Source organism: Muntiacus reevesi, chromosome 2 (genome assembly GCF_963930625.1).
Source record: "Muntiacus reevesi chromosome 2, mMunRee1.1, whole genome shotgun sequence".
Lineage (NCBI taxonomy): Eukaryota > Metazoa > Chordata > Mammalia > Artiodactyla > Cervidae > Muntiacus > Muntiacus reevesi.
In genome coordinates, this window is record NC_089250.1 from 190,168,010 (window position 1) to 190,191,731 (window position 23,722).

At 47.1% G+C, this 23,722-nt stretch overlaps 1 protein-coding gene across 1 annotated transcript in view; it reads left to right on the forward strand.

Annotated features, from left to right (window-relative positions):
* SNX29 (sorting nexin 29) overlaps nt 1-23,722 on the forward strand; it is a 576,513-nt gene that overhangs the window by 463,400 nt on the left and 89,391 nt on the right. The window contains exon 19 of the mRNA XM_065924349.1: nt 5,013-5,153. Coding sequence (XP_065780421.1) covers nt 5,013-5,153 — 141 coding nt within the window. The remainder of the gene's footprint in view (nt 1-5,012; nt 5,154-23,722) is intronic.

Genomic DNA, 23,722 nt, shown 5'->3' on the forward strand with positions numbered 1-23,722 from the left:
TCCCCTAATTGCCCATTTTCTTAGTCCACTTGGGGTGTTAATGGTCCACTTGGGCTGCTGTAACAACTACAAGTGGGGTGATTTCAACAACAAATTCTTCACAGTTCTAGAGGCTGGGAAGTCCAAAATCAAGGCTCCAGACAGCTCTCCTCTCACTGTCTTTGCATGACAGAAGGCATGAGGGAGCTCTGGGGTCTCTTTCATAAGGGCACTAATCCTATTCATGAGGGCTCCACCCTCATGACCTAATCATCCCCTGCCCCAGTCCTACATTGCTGATTTGGACTTCACATGTGTATTTTGGGGGAGGGGCACACTCAGACTCTAACATCTCCCACTTGTCAGAATCACTGGAAGGTTTTGGAACTCCAGGAATTCCTGGGTCCCAGATGGTTTCTGTGTGGTCCACCCCAGGGCTGGTAATTATTGGAAAGCACTGCCCTTCTCTGCACTAGATTTGGATATCTTGTTGAAAAACAACAATAATGAGGACTTTCTGAGTATCTAAATCAGGGACCAGAGAAGTTTTTTTGTAAAGGACCAGAAAGTAAATGGCTTCCCAGATGGTGCTGGTGGTAAAAAAAAACCCCGCCTGCCAATTTAGACGTAAAAGATATGGGTTTGATCCCTGGGTTGGGAAGATCCCCTGGAGGAGGGTACAGCAACCCACTCCAGTATCCTTGCCTGGAGAATCCCATGGACAGAGGAGCACAGCAGAATCCATAGGGCCACACAGAATTGGACACAACTGAGGTGACTTAGCATGCATGCATGCAGAGAGTAAGTATTTTTAGCTTTGCAGGCTATGTGATCTTTGTTGCAGCCACGCAACTCGGCCATTGTAAGCAACTGGAAACAATAGGTAAGCAAATAGCATTACCAATTCAGTGAACGTGAATTTGAGCAAACTCCAGGAGATATTGGAGGACAGGGAAGCCTGGCATGCTGCAGTCCGTGGGGTCACTAGGAGTGAGACACAATTTAGTGACTGAACAACAACCACAAATAGATGTGTCTGGATTTGACCCACAGAGCCATGGTTTACCTCCCCTGACCTATATAATTTGTTTTGTACTTGATGATCAGATAAGCAATTAAATTTGCCACTCTTAAGGGGATATTTGGACTTGTATAAAAATATAGTACAAGTAGGTACAGTCCATTCAAGATGTATCAGAGAAGAATGGCATTCAGCCATGAGTCTGTAGACCTCTAAAACCTTAGCTTGAACAGTTTAGAGGTGAATATTTCTCTTAAAAAAAAAAAGTTTTGAATAGATTATCTAGTATTTGGTGTGGTTGCCCCATAATTTCATCAGAGACCCAAGGTCCTTCCACTTTTCTATATCCATTCTCCTGATCCCCTCTTGATCATAAAATGACTGCTGGAGCTCCAGTCTTCACATCTATGTTTGAGAAAGAGGAAGACAGGGAGAAAAATAAAAAGGCACTTATCAGCTGGGTCAGATCTCTTCTAAGAGCTTTCTTTCATCTCACTGTTGTTCACTCGCTAAGTTGTGTCTGACTCTTTGCGACCCCATGAACTGCCACACATGAGGCTTCCCTGTCCTTCACTATCTCCCTGAGTCTGCTCAAACTCATGTCCATTGAGTCAGCGATGCCATCCAACCATCTCATTCTCTGTTGCCTGATTCTCTGCTTGCCCTCAATCTTTCCCAGCATCAGGGTCTTTTCTAATGAGTCTGGCCAGGAGCACCGGAAAATGTAGTTAACTTTTTTTTCCCCCCTGAACACATTGCTCTCGCTAGAGGTATTGGAGGGAAATGGATACTGATTGGGCAGCTTGCATTTGCTGTGACTTGGGAGGATCCAAAGAATGCCCTACAAGTGCCGTGTTAAAGTCCTGTGAGCTCCTGGGTTTATTTGCGAACTGATCCATCTTGTCTCAGTTCGTGGAGACTTAATTCCTGAAGCCTCCGTTCCACAGCTAGCCAAGCCTTTCCAGATGCTTCTGGGGTCTAATTATCCTTCACTGTTACAAAGCAAATCCTTGCATAATTGTGATAACCGTCTGTCTGTTGTACCACTGCTTGGGCACCTAGTGCCAAAAACGCTCTTGAGACACATCTTTTCCTCTTTAGGCAACTCTGGCTGCTAGAAAGTTCTTTCCTAATGAAACTTATCTTTCTCTAGTTTCTGTCTGCTGGAAATTTGCCTCCTGGAATCATCCAGAACACATCATCTTGGTCTTTCCTTTTCCTCGTTGCAGTCTCCAGAGATCCGTATCTCCTGCATCTCTGGGGCTCAGTTTATCATCCTCCAGTGTCTTCCATCTTCCTCTGATAATTTGGCTGCAGATCATCTCTGAGGACCTGTGCTTCTAAACTTTAAAGTGTGTGTGTACTAGTTGGGGTTCTGGTTAAGACACAGATTCTGAGTCAGTACATCTGGGGTGGAGCCTGAGATATTGCATTTCTGCCATCTTACCACGTGATACTGATGTTCCTGGTTCGCAGACCACATTTGGAGTAGCAAATTTTCTGGGCATTTCTGAACTTATTTCAGTTCATCTTTTAACAGGTAGCAGCCAAAACCTAACTAAGTTGGCATAGTCGATTTAAAATAGAGCAAGACTCATCAACTCCTTTTATTTAAAATATATCAGATACCTTTTAATGAGATCCAAATAGTTGGAGAAGGAAATGGCAACCCACTCCAGTATTGTTGCCTAGGAAATCCCATGGACAGAAGAGCCTGGAGGGCTATAGTCCAGGGGGTTGCAGAGAATCAGACATGACTGAGCAAATAATACATAGGCCTTTTTTTTGGTGACCCTTTGACAGTATTCACTTAACTTGAATTTACTAAAACCCATGAGTCTTTATCCCACAGGCCATTGCTGTACTGTATCTCCCCCTCTTATCTTACAGTGTTGGCTTTCGGGGTTGTATTGCAAAGTCTGGCACTGATCTTTTAAAGTTTCATCATGTTGCGTTAGACTCATCCCTCAAGCCTCTTGAGATCACTTGATATCTGTCATCCAGGATATTTACGGTCTCTCTTCACTTGGGGGCTTCTGTCAGACTCGATAGGCCTCCATTTCTCCATCTAAGTCCGCTAGAAACTTCCATCCATTGATTGGGATTCTTTGAGTTTAAATTCTCCTTCCTTCACCTTGTTCGCCAGAATATTGGTGGTTGCCTTCCCAGAGCTCAGATATATGAGGTCCGCATCTGGGGATGCATGGTACTCTTTAGAGAGAGGCAGAATTTATCAGTCACTGTAGAGGTGCCTACTTTTATGGTGAAAGAGGTTTTAAGACGTGCATTGGCATTCGCTGACTGCAGATTACAATAGCTATTTATCAGTGGAGACTTCATGCTCTCGGCTGCTCTTTTCTTTTTTGTTTTAATTTTATTTCTTTTTGGCTGCGGTGGGTCTTCACTGCAGTACACAGGCTTCTTTTGTGGAGCACAGGCTCTAGGGCTTGGGCCTCGGTAGTTGTGGCCCACGGGCTTAGTCGCTCCATAGCACGTGGCATCTTCCCAGACCAGGGATCAAACCTGTGCCTCCTGCATTGGCCGGCAGATCCTTTACCACTGAGCCACCAGAAAAGTCCTGGGCTGTTCTTATTAACTCACACAATTTTTAAAAAATTCTTTGAACTCTCTCCCACTTCTCTGTTTTGCTTTCTGATGTAGTGTTCCTGGAAGGTGTGGGGGCCTGTAAAAATTTTTTAAAAAGGGCAGGTGAAATAGCCCTTACATTTTAATACCCCTTGAATGTTAGCTTGAGGATCACATCTTTTTTTTTTTTTTTTTTTTGAGGATCACATCTTGATTAAAAGGAAGAAGTTTGATGCCCCAGGTGTGTGTATCCCATCCTGACGTGACCTTCCATCTGGTTGTGCTGATCTCGGCTCTTGCCCCCTCCCTCCCTCCCTCCTCCTTCCTGGGATTGGTTTCAAACCACCCGCCCCTCCCCACCGGCGTGCTGGTCTGTGTGACCCAGGCACAGCTGCACGGCTTATAAGCCTGACTGTTCTCCCCACCACCTTGGGAGGAGGTGCTGTTAGTCAGCTCCATTAACAGATGAAGAAACACAAGCCAGCGAGGATGAATGGCCTCTCCACCGCCATCTGTCACTGTGACAGCATGCTTGTGACAAAGGCATGGGAAATGCGTCTCTGAGATGAATTGGGCTGTCGGTCTCCACTGATACTGGGAGCTGATGTTCATCAGTACGCAGCCTGCCAGATGGTGCCATTCTCTCGTGTACCCATTTACGCACGTGGTACACTGAGTCCCTCCGCCACGCCCAGCACTGGGCCTCCAGTGACCCAGGGGGCGGGTGTGGCCCTGCTGTCAGAGTTGGTTTTCCTGGCAGGTGGTGTTGCCAGAGCCCCACCCACTTTGTAATGAGAATTTTTTTTCACTTTTTTATTTTTTAAATTTTTACCATGTTGTGTTGGTTTCTGCCATGCAACAGTGGAAGTCAGCCGTAATTATACATATATCCCCTCCATCTCGAGCCTCCCTCCGCTCCCCTATCCCACCCCTCTAGTTCATCACAGAGCACCAACTGGGCTCCCTGTGCGATATAGCAACTTCTCATCAGTTGTCCGTTTTACACATGAGAGTATATAAGTCCATCAACACCATTTTTCTAGATTCCACATATATGCATTAATATATGATATTTGTTACTCTCTTTCTAACTGGCTTCACCCTGTATAATAGGCTCTAGGTTCATCCACCTCACTAGAACTGACTCAAATTCATTTTTTATGACTGAGTAGTACTCCATTTATAAAGGAGATGTACCACATCTCCTTTATCTGAGATTCCTTAAAAAACTAGGAATAAACCTACCATATGCCCAGCAACTCCACTGCTGGGCGTATACTGTGAGAAAACCACGATTTCTAAAAGACTCATGACCCCCAGTGTTCTTTGCTGCACTGTTTACAATAGCCAGGATAAGGAAGCATCCAAGATGGAATGAGAGTTTTAAGAGACTTGAATTTTCTTTCTCTTTTCTTTTTCTCCAAAGGTCTACATCCGGATAAAAGACGATGAGTGGAATGTCTATCGGCGGTATGCAGAGTTCAGAACTTTGCACCACAAGTTACAGAACAAATACCCTCAAGTGAGGGCCTTCAACTTCCCGCCCAAGAAGGCCATTGGAAACAAGGTAGGTGCCATCACCTCTGTGGGCTGGGCAGCTCTCCGACTGGCGCCTCTGTCTTCTCCTTCTGCCAGTGATTTAAACATCTGGGCTCCTTTATATAACTCAAAAAGTTGGCTGATAGGAGAAAAAAGATGGGAACGAAGTAAACGGCCACCCACCATTCATTCCCCCAAAAGACAGTCGCGTTACGTCTTGTCTGCGTGTCCATCCTCTGATTTCTCCAGAGTGGGACTGCCACACCTGTTCTGCTAAAAGGCCAGAGAGTAAGTGTCCTGGCTTCGCAGCCCCTACCGCTTCAGCCGAAACACCCAGCTCCGCCAGTGTGGCAGCGGCTGCAGACAGTATGTGCGCACGTGAGCATGCCTGTGTGCCAGGAAAACTTTTGTTTATTAGAAGAGGTGGCAGCTGGATCTCGCCTATGGGACATAGTTTGCCAGCTCCTGTTCTGGACCAAAAAAAAAAAAAGTCTTCTAGTTCTCATCCATGGTTGTCATGATATTTATTTGGACTTAAGGAGTATGGAGTTATTTCCCAGGGAAGGCTTTCTCAGAAGAGCTTGTTTTATTACAGGGCTGCTGCCCCATGAGGGTTGGTCACTGATAACGAACTAGTGTGCTTCCGTGTGTTCATCCTGTACCCTGGAGAAAGGAGGCACTAGCTCTCCTCTCTGGTCGGTTAGCATCCATGCACTCATCCAGCCAGCATTACTGAGCCCATCAGTGTCACATTGTAAGTGGCACCAAAGATGACAGCCGCGCTTGGCATAGGGCCCCGCTGTGTTGTCTGCTTCAGCCGGTTGGCATCATTTTTGTCATCCATCACATTTGCAGCCATTCTCCATCTTGGCTGGGCTTTGGATCACTTGGGAAGCTATCCAAACCCTGCGACCTGCCCACCCCTCACCCCCTCTCCTGGGCTGATTGGCCTGGAGTGAGGCCTGTGCGTGGAGGGGTTTCAATGTGACTCCAGGATACAGACAAGCCGGAGAGCTCCTGGCTTCTGGACAAGTAGGAGATAGAGACCCTTCATCAGTTGCACCATATGAACTAGCTTGGCAGGGGCAATTGAATCAGATGAGATAACATGGACCTTCCTCAGGACCTGGGAGAAATTGGGCCTTGGATGGGAGGTGGTTTTCAGAGTGTGACCCCCAATCCACAGCATTGGCCTCACCTGGAGCTTGTGAGAACGTAGGTTCTCAGACTCTGCCCTGCACCTACTGGAAGACAGATTCTGGGGCCGGGACCCCGCAGGGAGGGTGGGGCTTAGCAAGCTCTCTGGGTGGTGCTGACCCCCAGGGAGTGTGGGAACCACAGCGCTCTCACATGGATGAAGCCTGTGCAGATCCCACTGGCCTTGAATTTCCTAGGATATCCTATGGTCTTTCTCATAGAAAAACTAGAGCAGGAGTTTCTGTAACCCACTACCCAAACTTGCCAATTCCATAGAGAAAACTTACTGACCGTTGTGTTTACATGTTCAGAGGTTTCCGTGTTTAAACCAAATTAGAAATCTGATCACATCAGGGTCTGCTGGAACATAATTTAAAGAGTTATAAAGCAGGTTTGTCTCGGACCCAGAATAAATCTGTTGTTCCTTTTCTTCTGTTGAAGAAAAATAGAGTTGAGCCCATAAAATACAGAAGACTGAGAAATTCTACACTTGTTCACAGCAAGGAGTACAATACTTCTTATGAAAATGGGGGAGGGGACTATATTACTGATTTAATCTCATGACTTGCTGGCTCATACAAATCTTGGGACCCATCCAGAATATCTTTAAGTGTCATAAAATGAGATTCTATGTAACCAACATATTTTCACTGTAAGATGTTCCCATCTGCAGAGAGCATTACCCTGGCGCAGCCCTTGGACGACACCTTCAGGGAACGTGGCCTGTCTGCATCTCCCTGAGGGAATTAGTATAAGCCTGGACCGTGGGCATGTCTGTCTTCCACTGTGTTTTCACTTCCTGTGGCTGCTGTAAGGTGGCTTCCCCCGTGGCACAGTGGTAAAGAACCCACCTGCCAATGCAGGAGATGCAGATTCGATCCCTGGGTCCAGAAGATTCCCTGGAGGAGGAAATGGCAACCCAGTACAGTGTTCTTGCCTGGGAAATCCCCAGACAGAGGAGCCTGGTGAGCTGCAGTCCTTGGGGGCCACAAGAGTTGGGCACGACTGAGTGACTGAACACGCACCCATGCACATGGCTACTGCAACAGTTTCCCACACGTTTAGTGTTCTAAAACAATTGCAGTGAATTATCTAAAGCCAGCCTCAACGGGCTACGATTCATGCCTGGACGGGGGCCGTATTCCTCCCGGAGGCTCCAGAGGAGAGGTCACTCCTTGCTGTTTGCAACTTCTAGAGGCCCCCACATCCCTTAGCTTGTGACCCCCTTCTGTCTTCAAGGCCACAATCTCATCGCTCTGGTGTCTCTGCTTCTATTAACATAGATCTCCTTCTCTGACTCCTCTGACTCCCTGTGATCACAGCCCCACCCCACCCCCCAAAATCTATGATCATCTCCTCTCTCAAGTTCTGCAAAGTCCCTTTCGCCATGTAAGGTGAGATGCTCTTGGACTCTGGGATGAGGATGGGGAGGGACATCTTTGGGGCCACACTTGCTGAATGCTTTCTCTGCAGCCCCAAGGGACACCCCCTCCCCTCCTCATCTCTCCTCAAGCCTTATGGTTGTACCGAACTTACTTAAGACAAGACAGAGCCATCCAGAGCACCCCCAGCCCTCAGCGTGCTGGTGTGCCAGGCTCAGGTTTAGTGAGAGGAAGCGCAGTCCTGAGGAGTCGGAGGAGCCTTCTGGGGTTACGTGACCACAGACAGAGCATGAGCAGTCCTGCCTCTCCCGTGTTAGACACACCCGGTGAGAGTGAGCTTCCCCTCTGAGTGGGCCGCCTACAGCCCTTCTCCTGGTCTCCCATCCCTGTCAATCTGGGCCTGACCTTCACCAGCAGTGGGTTTCGCGCCTGTGAAATCTATCAGTAGGGTACCCAGTGCAACCCTGTTTGCAAATAGATGAGCTTGGAATTAAAGGTACCCTCTGGATGGACCTGACCCAGTGATGACTGGCTTATACACATACACTGGTTGGTTCTTCACCAGATCGTTGGTTCTGTTCCCCATGGTCAGGAGTGGATCTGACAGTTTCCAGTCTTGCTTAGGAATCTCACAGCTCAGGGCCTTGGCTGCTTGTCTAGTCTGTATGGCCCTTTAGTTTTTAATTGGCTGGCTGGGTTCTGCATGCGTGAGTGCTCAGTCGTGTCTGACTCCGCCACCCCATGGACTGAAGCCCACCAGGCTCCTCTGTCCTTGGAATTCTCCAGCAAGAATCCTGGAGTGGGTTGCCATTTCCTTTTCCAGGGGATCTTCCTGATGCAAGGATCGAACCTGCGTCTCCTGCATTGGTGGGCAGATTTTTACCATTGAGCCACCTGAGAAGCCCTGGTCAGGTTCTAACTCTAGTTTAATTCCCTCTAGTCTATGCCGCCGCCCCCCCTCCCCCACCACCTCTATCGGATCTGAGGATCTGTCTGATTTTCAAGGGCAGAATGAGTCAGGATTCAGGACCTCAATGCCCAACAGAGGCCGGTGATGAACTCTTCTTTCAAGACCAAGCTTTCACTGGCCACACCTGAATCTAATAGCTCGGGACTCCTGCTTTGATACTCTGTGGGCAAAGTTTCTAGAGAGCTTGATTCTCAATTGAGCCAGAAAAATGTACCCCACCAAAGTCTTTTCTTTGATTGGGTCACTTCACCAATGGAACACTTATCTGCCTGGACCATTGAGGCATGTATTAATATGCAGACACACACCCCCAGGTGGGCTGAGTTACATGCAGCTTGTTGCTCTAAGCCTTAGACCCGTTAAATGATTCACTGTAGAATCCACAGTTCTGGACAGTATTCAAGGACATATTAAAACACATTGTAGCCTTTTAAAATTCATCAGATGAGTACCTTTCTAGCCTAAATTTCTGTTTCAGTAAAATGTCATCTTAACCCCAGTTTGAACTTTTAAAAAATCAATTAAATTTACACATTTTATAGTTTTCTGGATGCAAGATTTGTCTTCACCAATGCATTTCTTTTACCGCAGTATGCTGTGTATGTGTTTAGTTATAAATGCGCAGGGATCCCAGTGTACTTGATAGAGATAATATTCATGCCTTCATGTACCAATCCAGCCCATCACATTAAAATAGTTTTCTGAGTCAATGAAATATGTATTCCTTCGTAGCCAAGTCAGCCCACAATAGTTGTATGTTAAAGTTGGTAGTGGTGGTTTAGTAGCTAAGTTGTGTCCAGCTCTTGTGACTTCATGGACTGTGGCCCACCAGGCTCCTCTGTCCATGGGATTCTCCAGGCATGAGTACTGATGTGGGTTGCGATGCCCTCCTCTGGGGCATTTTCCCCACCCAGGGATCAAACCTGCATTCCCTGCACTGAAGGCGGTTTCCTGCATTACAGTCGGATTCTTTTCCGCTGAGCACCAGGGAAGCCCATGTTAAAGTTGTTCAGTCAGTAAGTTGTGTCCGACTCTTTGCAATCCCATGGACTGCCACACACCAGGCTTCCCTGTCCTTCACCAGTAGCTCTGGCAGTTGAGCTACCAGGGAAGCCCCTAAAACTACTTATTAACTATTAAATATCATAGGCGTGGGACTTGTGTCACTCAGGATAGGCTTGGTTTTTTGTTACTGTTGTTCAGTCACTTAGTTGTGTCTGACTCTTTGTGAGCCTATGGACGGCCGCATGCCAGGCCTTCTTGTCCCTCACCATCTCCCAGAGTTTGCTGAAGTTCATGTCCATTGAATCAGTGATGCCATCCAACCATCTCATCCTTTGTCAGCCTCCTCTTCTTCTGCCTTCAGTCTTCCTTGGCATCAGGGTCTTTTCCAGTGAGTCGGCTCTTCACATCACGTGGTTGAAGTATTTGATCTTCAGCTGTAGCATCAGTCTTCCTATGAGTATTCAGGGTTGATCTCCTAATTTAGGATTGGCTGGTTGGATCTCCTTGCAGTTCAAGGGACTCTCAAGAGTCTTGTCCAACACCACAGTTCAAAAGCATCAATTCTTCAGCACTCAGCCTTCTTTATGGGCCAACTCTACTGGAAAGATCTTGAGCACATGGACCTTTGTTGGCAAAGTGATGTCTTTTCTTTTTAATACGATGTCTAGGTTTGTCTTAGCTTTCCTGCCAAGAAGCCATCATCTTCTGACTTCATGGCTGCAGTCACCATCTGCAGTGATCTTGGAGCCCAAGAAGAGGAAATCTGTCACTACTTCCACCTTTTCCCCTTCCATTTGCCATGAAGTGATGGGACCAGATGCCGTGATCTTAGTTTTCTTAAGTCGACTTTTTCACCCTCCTCTTTAACCCTCATCAAGAAGCTCTTTAGTTCCTCTTTACTTTCTGCCATTAAACTGATGCCATCTGCATATCTGAGATTGTTGATATTTCTCCCAGCAATCTTGATTCCAGCTTATAGCTCATCCGGCCCAAAATTTCACATGATTTGCTCTGTATATAAATTAAGTAAACAGGGTGACAATAAACAGCCTTCTTGCACTCCTTCCCCAATTTTGAACCAGTCAGTTGTTCCACATAAGGTTCTGACTTTTGCTTCTTGACCAGCATAGACGTTTCTCAGGAGACAGGTAAGATGATCTATTCCCATGTCTTTAAGAGTTTTCCACAGTTTGTTGTGGTTCGATGGAGATAACAAACAGCACCGTGATCTTGGCAGCCGGAATCACCCAGGCTCACGCTCAGGGTCCATCACGTATTGTCGGTGAGGAGCTCTGCCACTCAGCATCACTGCCCAGGCTGCCGGAGCCTCCTCTCACCACGCTTACGGCAGCAGGACAAGGGACAGAGGCAGACCGGATGCTGGTTCTTACAGCTTCTGCCTGGAGGTGGGTCCATGTCCATTGCTGCTCTCTGGCCTCTGCACCTGCCCTTCCCTCTGCCAGGAGTGACTTTTCGCCCGTCTGTGCCTGGACCGCTCCTTCGGCTCATGAAGGCTCAGCTCAGTTCCACTCCTCAGAGAGAAGTCTTCCCCAGCATCCTGGTCAGTGCTGCCCCCACAGCCAGTCTCTAGCCCATCACTTTGTTTTCAGTTTCGCCCAGCCTCTCCCGGCACATACTCTGAGTGGAGATGGTTTCTTTGTGTCTTTGAATAGCATCCTTCTCTCTGCCCTGGAATGGAAGCTCATGAAAACTGCTCTCTCTGGTTCCTAGAATAGAACCCAATACACCAGAGACGCTTGTGGCCTGAATGAATGACTACATGAACAGAAACGAAATGGAAAAGTTTCCCTTTTACTCTCTTTACTTTACTGGGTCTTGGCACAAATGCAGAAAAATCTGAATTCCAAAAAGGAGTAGAGTAACTTTCAGGGTATGTTTAGAGGTTGTTCCCATTCTGCTTTTGGCTGATTGTTTTTTGCAGGATGAGCAGAAGACTGGCTAGCCTTTACAGACAGGAAAGCTGGCTGCCTAGCAACCAAAGGTCATGGCTTGAGAGCTCTCAGTCCAAATGGATTTGACTGGTACGAGGACTTAGGTGGAAGACATGTTTTTTGATGATACTACTAAAAATCTCCATTATTGCTCAGTGAGCAAATGAGAATTAAGGGCCTGTCGTTCCTTCTTAGGATAATGCAGTCAGTCTCTGAAAGTTCATTTGACACAAAGGCAAGGCGAATCGCTTTCCCCCGAGCTGCAGATAATTCAACTTGTTGGAGAAGTTATGCATTAAAGTTCTCATTAAAAACACACACACCAGTGTGCTGTGGAGGAACCGACGGGCACTCGCTGAGCCATGGAAAACGCTTTGCAACTCCCTAGAGGTGTAGATTTCAATGCAGCCGCCAGGGCCAATGGTAGGACCCCAGCAGAAGTTGGAGACAGCAGGAGGAACGAGCAGGCATCTTGGAGGAATACAGAGGTGAATTCTTCCACTTGGCAAACATGTTGCAAGATCAGGACTGTCATGCTAGGTGTGCGGAGTCAGAGATGATTCAAAGTGTGGTCTCTGCCTTCACATAGTTCACAGTCTTGGGAGGAGAAAAGCTAGTGAATCCTGCAGACTAGAGGGGGGTCCCAGTGAGCTCAGAGGAGAATGAGGAGGGGGAATCAGGGTTGCTTTCTGTTGGAGGGACGATGCTCGAAGGGCCAGCAGGCATCCTGGTGATGAGTCTCACACGAGGGAGCAGGCGGGAATGCAGGCACTTGTGGGGAGGTCCTCCCCGTCCGTGTGCCGTTTCCTCCGTGTGTCTGTGTTAGCCTCCAATGAATGCCTTTTAACAGATACCACAGACCTGGCAGTTGAGAGCAACACGCATGTGTTGTCTTACAGTTCAGGAGGTCCGGAGTCTAAGCCAGCTCTCACTGGGCTGAAGTCAAGGTGTGGGCACAACTGACTCCTCCTGGTGGCTCCAGGGAAGAATCGTTTCCTGGCCTTTTGCAGCTTCTGGACACTTCCTGCATTCCTTTACCTGTGACCCCTGTCTCCATCTTTAGTGCCACGTCTCTGACCACTCTGCCATAGTCCCATCTTCTGCTGACCACACCAGGGGAAGGTTCTCTGCTTTTGAGATTCATTGTGGTCCAACCAGGTAACCCAGGAACATCTCCGCATCTCAGGGTCCCTCATCACCTCTGCAAAGTCCCTATTGCTATGTGAGGTAGTGTAGCCAGGTCCTGGAGATCAGGGTGAGAGCATCTCAGGGAAGATGATCAAATCAGTCAGTCTTAAGGGAAATGAACCCTGAATACTTGTTGGAAGGACTGATGCTAAAGCTGAAACTCCAGTATTTTGGTCATCTGATGTGAACAGCTGACTCATTGGAAAAGTCCCAGATGATGGGAAAGATTGAGGGGAGAAGGAGAAGAGGGTGTCAGAGGATGAGGTGGCTGGATGGCATCACCGATGCAGTGAGCGTGAACTTGGGCCAACTTCGGAGATGGTGAGGGACAGAGAGGCCTGCCGTAGGGGTGCAAAGAGTCGGACACGACTGAGTGACTGAACAATATCTCAAAGGAGGCATCCTTCTGCCGGCCTCACACCTCCTCTCTTGCCTGGAGCAGAAAACCATCCCTGTGGCCTCACTCTACAAATGAAACGAGACACAGGAAGGGGAAGTGACTTGTCCAAGGTCATCTCACTCAGTGGTGTCAGGGCTTCTGCGTCAGCCCAGGCAGATGGTCTGCAGGGCCCTACGCCTTCACCTTCTCACTACAGGTCTGCCACGGAGGATAGTGAGGGCAGGCGAATGTAGATTATTTAGCCGTTGCTCGGTTGGTGGACATTGACATTGATTTTTTTAAGTCAGTTTCTTTATTTTTTAATTTTTTAAAAATTAAAGTCGTGCAGTCATGCAGTCGTCCACGAGTTGTGCAGGATCTTAATTGTTCCCTCGCCAGGGTTGAACCCAGGCCCCCTGCAGTGGAAGCAGAGTCTTAACCGCTGGGGGACTGCCAAGAAAGTCCCTTAAGTCAGTTTCTTAACCTCATTGGTATAGAAATCAGGGAGCAGGCAAAGGCAGGGCCCTTGATTGCCTCTCCCTTCTCCTGAACCATCCAGGTTCACACACCACCTACCCTCACTTAGGGGCCATTTTAGAGCTAGGAGCTGTGCCTTTATAGTCAACACACAGGCTTATAAACCTTCCTGATAAACCTAAGTGTATGCAACATCATTCATTCACCTATTTGTGTATATATTCCTTCTGTAGGTCTTTGCCAGCCTTGAGAGTAAAACGAAAAGGATAATGGTTCTCACTCACTCACTAGCTGTGTGTGCCTGAGCAAGTTATCTGACCTCTTTGTGTCTCAGTCTGTGCTTCTGTGTACCAGGGGTAGTGTCAGCGTTTCCTTCCTAGTGTGGTTATGAGGATTTGAGGTGGTAATGTGACTACAGCGCTTACAACTGTGCCTGCCCGTGGTAAGCGCTGCGTGCCAGTTGGTTAAAGGGGTCACATGGCTCAGTAGTGAGATGGAGCAAATGGACACATAAGTACGCACCTTCTTTCCGTAGAGGATTCTGAGACTCAGCACAAGCAGTGGACAAGTCTGACACAGGTGGTCTGTCCAGAGCCCCCTCACTTTTGTGTGCATGTTAATGCCAGCCATCCTGTGCCTGGCTTGTATACTGAAGGTTCTATAGTCATTTTCTCATCTTGCAGTTCTTGCCAGGCCCTGTAGAAGGATGTCTTACAGACGAGGAAACAGGCTCGGCTGCTGTAAGCCTGCCACCCAAGGTCCTGTGGCTCCCATCAGGGATCAAGTCTGGCTTCTGCTGATGGCCCTGTGCCTCCTGGTCGAGACGCCCACGTGACCCGCCCTCCCACCCAGACCCGGGAACCGGCATCACAGGGAGTCACGTGGTACCGCAGGTTTCTCTGCAGAAAGGCAATGTCTCGTGGGATTCTCCCAGGAGCACCCTCGTGTGGGGAAAAGATCCAGAAGGCAATGCAGATAGGCCACCCAGTCGGAACCGAGACACAGGGAGCACAGACACGGTCCCCGGAATTTCACGGTTTTCCAGAGAGAAAAGATGCTTCAGCTGAATGAAGCCATAAACGCAAGCTTGTTTCTCTTTTGACACCCTGCCAACTACTGTGTAAATAGTCCCGGTACTTAATGTATTAAACAAGAAGGAGAAAGAAATTGGGCTCATTATACACCACACATTTGTGTTTCCCTTTAATACAGTGAAGAGCCTCTTAAGATATTTTCCAGAGAGCAGTTGCCAAAGTCATCTGGCCAGAAAAATTGTCTCAGGAGAGAAACAGTGCTGAGCCTCGGATCTAGACTATATATGCCTACCTATGGAGATATGGATTCTTGCGGGGGGTGGGGGGGGACTGCTCTATAGCATCTAATTAAAATCCAGTTAAAAAAAATCAAGATCATTTTATAAGCGAATAGTCCAGAGCCTCAGCTAGAGGTGTAATTCCTGCTTTGTTCCCATCCCCTGCATTTCCTGTGTAGCGTATGAAGAGTTTGATCCCAAGAGGATCATCCTGGTGGTCTCAAGTCACAGACCTTGCAGGTGCCACCTCCTCCAGGAAGCCTTCCCTGAACTCCAGAGTGTCAGCTATCTTTCCCCTGACTTCCTTTTCCATGCTCCCTCTAGCTGCCTGATACACTGTCCCGTCTTTGCCCCGTTATCCCATGCAATTAGAGAGCAGGACCAGGCCTGCTGAGTCTGTGTCTTCTCAGCATCTCAGTGCTGAGTTAAATGTTGTTTTCTTTTTAAACGTTTATTTATCTTTGGCTGTGCTGAGTCTTCACTGCTTCATGCAGGCTTTCTCTATTTGCTGCAAGCAGTAGCTATGCTCCAGTTGCAATGCGTGAGCTTCATTACAGTGGCTTCTCGTTGCCGTGGCCTCCTCAGTAGTTGCTGCCCGTGGGCTCAGTAGTTGTGGCGTACGGGCTTAGTTGCCCTCTTGCCCCATGGCAGGTGGAATCTTTCCAGACCAGGAAACAAACCCGTGTCACTTGCATTGGCAGGCAGATTCTTAAGCACCGGACCACCAGGGGAGTCCAAACGTGTTTGATGAACAAATGAACTCAAGCTCCATCGATATCAGTGTGTGACACCTGTGTTCTGTGGCTTCAGCTCCCTTTCTCCTCGGTTCCCTGCATCACTGAACACTTTTATTTATTTTCTAGGAGCATATATCAAAGAGCTGTAAGTGTTGCAGAAGATCCCACATGCCACAACACTCAAAGCTCTTTGGTAATTGCTCTTAGAAAGATGCTCAGGCCCTACCTGCCCTCTGGACGTAGACCCAACAGTGAGAATATTCTCAGGAGGGTCTGCAAAGACATTGCATCAGCCATGCCTTGTGACTCACCAGGGCGCTGGCCCCCCAGTTCGCCAGCCAGCTTCCCCCTCACTCCTCTCTGGTGGAGGCCTCTGCTGCAGCAGTGTGGAACCCATTGGTTTGGAAATGGCCATGAATTATAGAACACTGGACTCGCTCCTGGGCATTAAGGGTTGCCCCACATATTTCCGGGGCTGTTAGGTAACTTGTATCTCACTGTTTAATCTCCCTTCTAGCTCTGAAGACCCTTCTGAACATGCTTAATCCATATCATGTCTGCTTTCCCCTCCTCACATTTTTGGACAACTGCTTAAAATCACAACCCAGAAGAGTACCTCTCAGCTTTCACTCACATCTCCAATAAGTAAGAATAATTGCTCCCTTTCTCTTAAGTGTTTCCATTGACACTCAAGAGCTGTGTGTTGCAATCTCGGTTCATCTCAGCAATTAGGGAAAAACATCCATAGTTTCTCAAGTTGCCACCATTTAGTTCTGTCCCCATTGCCAGGTTTCTGGGGTCAGAATTCCTCATGTACGGAGGGAGCCATCCGCTTCCCCTTGACTTTCTCTGCAGCATGTGCATTTTTATTTTATTTTTTTCAATATTTATTTATTTGGCTGCTCTGGGTCATAGTTGCTGCATGCAGGCTCTAGTTCCCTGACCAGGAATTGAGCCCTGCATTGACAGCATGGTGTCTTAGCCACTGAACCACCAGAGAAGTCCACTTAGGCATTTTAAGAAGCTTTGCAATTTGGCAGTTTGGCTTCTAAATTGCCAGAGGCCAAGAGGCTAAGGGTGTGGGCTTTGATGTGCCATTAGCCACAGTTAGACCCTGTCTCTGATTCCCTGGTGGCTCAGATGGTAAAGCATGTGCCTGTGATGTGGGAGACCCAGGTTTGATCCCTGCTTCGGGAAGATTCTCTGGAGAAGGAATAGCAACCCACCGCAGTATTCTTGTCTGGAAAATCCCATGGACGACAGAGCGTGGCAGGCTACAGTCCATGGGATTGAAAAGAGGTGGACATGACTGAGCGACTTCACTTTCCTTTCTTTGCCTTTCTGGCATACACTGGCCACGTGACCTCAGGCAAGCCTGTGACTTGGTTGTCTCAGCGGTCACGTGGGATGAGGGCTTTTGTGATGATCCAATGAGGCGCTGCTACTTAGCTGTTAGCCCAGTACCTCAAACGCTAGCTTGAAATGATAGGTCTACAGAGAAGCCTCCCAAATTTGGTTGCCATTCTTCTGTAACCTCTGATGACTCAAACACAGGCATGCTGGGTTCTTTCTTCCCTTCCGTCATCTTCCTCTCCCTCTTCATTGCTCTCATTGCTGTGGTGGTGGGGTTTTTTTGTTTTGTTTTTTAAACTGAGGTATAGCATACCTCCAATCTTAAGTGTGCTGCTTGATGGATTTTAGCAAAATGAACACGCCTGTGCTAACAGCACAGAGACCAAAACATAGACCGTTAGCAGAACTCCCAGCCTCCACTTGTCGCTCTCCACACAGGGGTGGCCACTGTCCTGATTTCTGGTTCCATCGATTCATTTTGCCTGGTTTAGAATTTGACGTCAGTGCAATGATAGAGTCTGTCCACCTTTGTGTCTGGCTTCTTTCTCTCAGCATCACGTCTGTACGATTCATTCACGTTCTTCCAAGGAACAATCTTTTTTTCATTGCTTTGTAGTATGCCATTGCATGGAAAGTTGCATTGTATAAATTCCATTGAGAAGATTCCATCGTATGGATATATCACAATGTTTTTGTTGTTGTTGTTGTGTGACTGTTGCTGGATATTTGGATGGCTCAGTTAATGTAGTGCTTATTTAGCAACCTTGTACAGAGATGTCTTCTAGTGGAGATCAGCACTCATTTCTGTGGGTCTATACTTAGGAATGGAATTGCCAGGTCAGAGGGTGGGCATGCTCCACTTAAGTAGATACTGCCAGAGAGCTTCCCAGAGTGGTTATCCAATGGTATATTATTATACAGTGATGAATTCTTAAAAGAAGGGGAAAAATGTAGGAAAATTAAGAGATTCCAAGAGAACATTTTATGCAAAAATGGGCACAATTAAGGATAGAAATGGTATGGACCTAATAAGCAGAAGATATTAAGAATAGGTGGCAAGAATACACAGAAGAGCTATACAAAAAAGATCTTCACGACCCAGATAACCACGGTGGTGTGACCACTCACTTAGAGCCAAACATCCTGGAATGTGAGGTCAAGTAGGCCTTAGGAAACAATCACTTTGAACAAAACTAGTGGAGATGATGGAATTCCAGCTGAGCTATTTCAAAACCTAAAACATGGTGCTGTGAAAGTGCTGCGTTCAGTATGCCAGCATATCTGGAAAACTCGGCAGTGGCCACAGGACTGGAAAAGGTGGTCAGTTTTCATTCCAATCCCAAAGAAGGGCGATGCCAAAGAATACTCAAAATACCACACGATCGCACTCATCTCACACGCTAGCAGGGGCTTCCCTGGTGGCTCAGAGGTTAAAGCGTCTGCCTGCAGTACGGGAGACCTGGGTTTGATCCCTGGGTTGGGAAGATCCCCTGGAGAAGGAAATGGCAACCCACTCCAGTACTCTTGCCTGGAAAATTCCAAGGACAGAGGAGCCTTGTAGGCTATAGTCCATGGGGTTGCAAAGAGTCGGACATGACTGAGCAACTTCACTTCATTTCACACACTAGCAAAGTAATGCTCAAAATTCTCTAAGCCAGGCTTCAACTGTACATGAACCAAGAACTTCCAGATGTTGAAGCTAGATTTAGAAAAGTCACAGGAACCAGAGATAAAATTGCCAGCATCTGTTAGATTATAATCCAAAAAACAAGAGAATTCCAGCAGAACATCTACTTCTGCTTTATTAACTACACCAAAACCTTTGACTGTGTGGATCACAACAAACTGTGGAACATTCTTAAAGAGATGGAAATACCAGACCAACTTAACTGCCTTCTGAGAAGCTTGTATGCAGGTCAAGAAGCAACAGTTAGAACCGGACATGGAACAACGGACTGGTTCCAAATCGGGAAAGGAGTATGACAAAGCTGTATATTGTCACTCTGCTTATTTAACTTATATGCAGAGTACATCATGCGAAATGCTGGGCTGGATGAAGCACAAGCTGGAATCAAGATTGCTGGGAGAAATATCAATAACCTCAGATATGCAGATGATACCACCCTTATGGCGGAAAGTGAAGAGGAGCTGAAGAGCCTCTTGCTGAAAGTGAAAGGAGAGAGTGAAAAAGCTGGCTTAAAACTTAACATGCAAAAAACAAAGATCATGACATTCAGTCCCATCACTCCATGGCAAATAAATGGGGAAGCAATGGAAAGAGTGAGGAACTTTATTTTCTTGGGCTCCAAAATCACTATAGATGGTGACCTCAGACATGAAATTAAAAGATGCTTACTCATTGGAAGAAAAGCTATGACAAACCTAGAAAGCATATTAAAAAGCAGAGAAATTACTTTGCCAACAAAGGTCTGTCTAGTCAAAGCTATGGTTCTTCCAGTAGTCGGGTATGGATGTGAGAGTTGAACCATAAAGAAAACTAAGCTCCAAAGAATTTATGCTTTTGAACTGTAGTATTGTAGAAGACTCTTGAGAGTCCCTTGGACTGCAAGGAGATCCAACCAGTCCATCTTAAAGGAAATCAGTCCTGAATATTCACTGGAAGGACTGATGCTGAAGCTGAAACTCCAATATTTGGGCCATGTGATGCGAAGAGCTGGCTCATTGGAAAAGACCTAGATGCTGGGAAAGACTGAAGGCAAGAGGAGAAGGGGATGACAGGATGAGATGGTTGGATGGCATTGCCAACTTGATGGACATGAGTTTGAGCAAGCTCTGGGAGTTGGTGATGGACAGGGAAGCCTGGCGTGTTGCAGTCCATGGGTCAAAAAGAGCCAGACATGACTGAGCGACTGAACTGTCTAACTGAACTGACAGTAATGAGCACTGATATTCCTGCTACCTGGAATTCATAGCTGTTCCTTTTTTTTCATATTTGCTGTTAAGCTTTTAAAATTTATTACAGAATATTTTACACATGCCCCAGAATACATGGAAAAATATAGTGAGCATGCATGTATCATCATCCAGATTTAATAAATATTAACGTTTAGAAATTAAACATTTTAGATATAGCTGAGTCCTCTGTATCGTTGTTCCCAGAGGGACCCAACCTGTGGATCTGTGCATTCTTTCTGTTTGTGGTTTTACACTTTCATTATCATACATATGCTTAGGGTTTGCCTTTTATGACATTGCATAAATGATAGCAATCTTTTTATCTTTTCACATGTTGTGTTTTTCACCAACATTACCTTGTTGAGATCTATACATTTGGATGCATGTCCTTGTAATTCACTAACTGCTGTACTTACTGGTATTCTGTTGCACAAATATTCAGTGTTGTATATATTTATTGATTCTCCCTTTGACGGGCATTTATTAGGTTGTTTACGAGTTTCCTTATTCATGCATTGTTACTGTGAATGTCCTTCCACATCTCCTGGCACACACGTTTTAGAGTCATTGGGGATGTCTTCCGAGTGAGGTGCCAGCTCACAGGTCATGTTTGTTTTCAACCTCCCTAGCTGTGACCAAATTGTACTCCCTGATAGTGGGACCAAGTGTTCCCTCCCAACCAGGAAGATGAGAACTCCCCGTTGTCCTCAACAATAGTTGGCACTGTTAGACTTACAATTTATGTTTTGCCAACACAGAGAACAAGATGGTACCTTATCGTTTTTTTATGTATTTGCCTGATTACTGATAAGGTTGGTGATGTGTTCGTAACAAGCCTGATGAGTCATTCCTGGCTTTTGACCCTTTGTATCTCCTCTTCCCACTTTTTCTGGTCTGTGTCCTTTGGTCATTTTCCCACCGGGATTTTTGTATCTTGCTTGTTGGTTTCTGTAATCTCCTCATGTTTTCTGGATGCCACCCTTCCTGTGTTCTTTTAAAAAGACGTGACTCTTTCCTTCATCTCCAGTAAACCTCCCTCACTCCCCTGCCACCACCTCTTCCTTCCTGGGCTTCCCACGGGCTCAGTGCCCATTTCCCCCACAGCTTCCAGAGCGCTGTAAGCAACATGTGTAAGCAACACGTTTCCACGTCTGCTTTTCCAGAAGAGCACCGACTTCTCATCAGACTCTACATGCCAAGACTCTGGCATGTAGTTCACCATCACTGGGGGCTGGTCAGTGGGTACTGGCACAAAGAAACTTGAAGCCCCAATTTGCATTTTTTTAATGTGCACTCAGGGTTCACCGCTCCATGGCTCCTCTGCTCGAGATGGAGTTCAGAAAGCCTTGTGTGTCCAAGAAGTGTTGAACACAATTTCCTCTGCTTCTTTGGAGAGCCAGTCTTCTCTACCACTAAGCTGACTGCCTCCTTGGAACTTTCTCATCATTACTTTCTCAACTCTTCTGCCTTCCCAGGGAAAGCAAGGTACTTTTTGTAATGAGTTTAGGAGCTTTTTTTGAGTCAAGTGCCTGATCCTCATAAGCCCATGAGAAGGGAACTGTTTTGTATCATAAAGGAGGCTTTGATGCTGGCTTTTAGCTCTCCCTCCTGACCTGGGCAGCAGTATTCCTAGCAGCAGGAGATAAACAAGCCCTCTTTCACATCAGCACTGCCATCTTACTAAGAATAGCAGCTGTTCATTGAGTGCTAACTCTGTCCCAGCCTGGTGCCAAGGGCTTGCCTGCTCATTGTCACGGAATCCTCTCAAGTTCAGGTGGCCGAGGACCCATTATCCCTGCCCCACCCCAGGCCACTGTCCATGTCTCCTTCTTAGGTCTTGAACCCTCAAGCTCTTCTGTGCTTTAGGGCCTTTGCATGTACAGTTCCTTCTGGACCACTCCATCCCTCACCCTTCCTGTGACTGATGTTTCTCATCTATCAGGTCTCAGCTTAAATTCTACCTCCTCAGGTAACCCTTTCCCAGCCCCCCAGAATAAGTGCTCTCTCTCCATTAGGGGCTTTTTCAGCCCAATGGGCTTTTTTTCCTTTTTCTTTGTAGCATTCATACATTTTGTAACTGTGGGGTTTCTCTGATTGCTCAGTGGTAAAGAATCCACCTGCAGTCAGGAGACTTAGGAGATGCAGGTTTAATCCCTGGGTTGGAAAGATCCTCTGGAGGAGGAAATGGCAACCCACTCCAGTATTCTTGCCTGGAGAATTCCGTGGATGGAGCAGCCTGGCGGTCTACAGTCCATGGGATTGCAAAGAGTCAGACACAACTGAGCATGCATGCATGCAGTGTTCATGCATTTTATAACTACAGTGATTTGTTTAAACATGGTCTATGTGTGCGGAGTGTGTTGTGTGTGTGTGTGGGAAGCTATTTAAGGGTTTCAAGCAGAGGAATTACAGTGGTCTCATTTTTATTGTGGATATATCGCTGTCATGCGGAGGATGGCTCGATGGGGTGAGCGGGGAGACACATGCCAGGTCATGGGCAGAACAGCTGCTCCTGGTGCCAGTGAGGTTTGGTTTGCCCAGAGGACTGGGAGGGTCATTAGCAGACCTGGAGATGTGGGGTCCAACCTGCAGAGACGGAACCTTGTAGGAGATGGACACACATCGGCGACAGTACTCTGTCGTGTTGGGGTCCCATCCCGTGCCCTGGACAGAGCCCCAGCACGGAAGTTGTCAGCTGATGGCACCCTGGGCACAGCCCACCTGAGACACAGTTTGTATTTGATGATGGTGGTGATGAGGTTCACAGTGACAACCGTGATAATAAACCCATGCCTGCAGTTCAGAGCACACAGGCTGCCCAGCTATAAGAGGCGGGTCTTTATCTTGGACTTTCTGGTGGCAGCGGTTGGCAGGAGCTGAGGCTGGTCCTTCGATGGGGCGGGTGCTGCCTGGGGTGCCAGGCTGCTCTGCTTCTCTCGTTGCCTGTCCCTGAAGGCTTTTGAACTTATCATCTCTGGGAGTTCAGGGCAGACTTCTTGAACAGGATAGCTTTTCAAGGAAGCTTTGAAGAATTAAGTGGAAGAGGAAAGGGTGCTCAGTCAGGGGAAAGCCTCTGCACTGATCCAGAAGCCTGAAAAACTAACAGGTCCAAGCGTGTGTTGGATCTGTTATGTCCCAGTGCTCCAGCCCCTCAGCTGGACAGCGTGGAGGTCCAGTGACGGCTCTGGCCTTGGATGAAGTCCTGGTGAGCAAGAAGCACAGTTATATTCAATCCCTGGGCGGTGTGCTTTCTCAGGAGCTTGGATCTGCTCCTTGCTGTTATCTCCAGAATGTCTGACTTTGAAGATCTGAGAAACCAGCACTCAGGGGAGTGGAGCAAACTGCAAACAGCCAGGATCCTGAGAAGTTGTGAGCTCTTGTCAGAAAGGCCCTTAGAGCAAAAACAGATCAATGGAAAGCTTCAGTAATTTCCAGATAAACTCTCCTTCACCCTTTCATTTCACAATCTCTGTTATGTATCCATGGTACATCAAGTCTTAACACTTATGAGGTGAATGAGATTAATTTCTTGCCCTCAGGGAATTTACAGTTTAGAAGGGCAATAGGTAGATCAACCCCACCCCCAGGAAGTACTATAGGGGAGGCTCAATCAGGGCTTCTGTGGGTGCAGAGGGGAGGGTATATCTAGGAGGCTTTTCACTGCAAGTGAAAAAAAACCAAATCAAGCTATTTTTAATTTAAAAAGAGGATTTTGATGGCTTGTGTAAC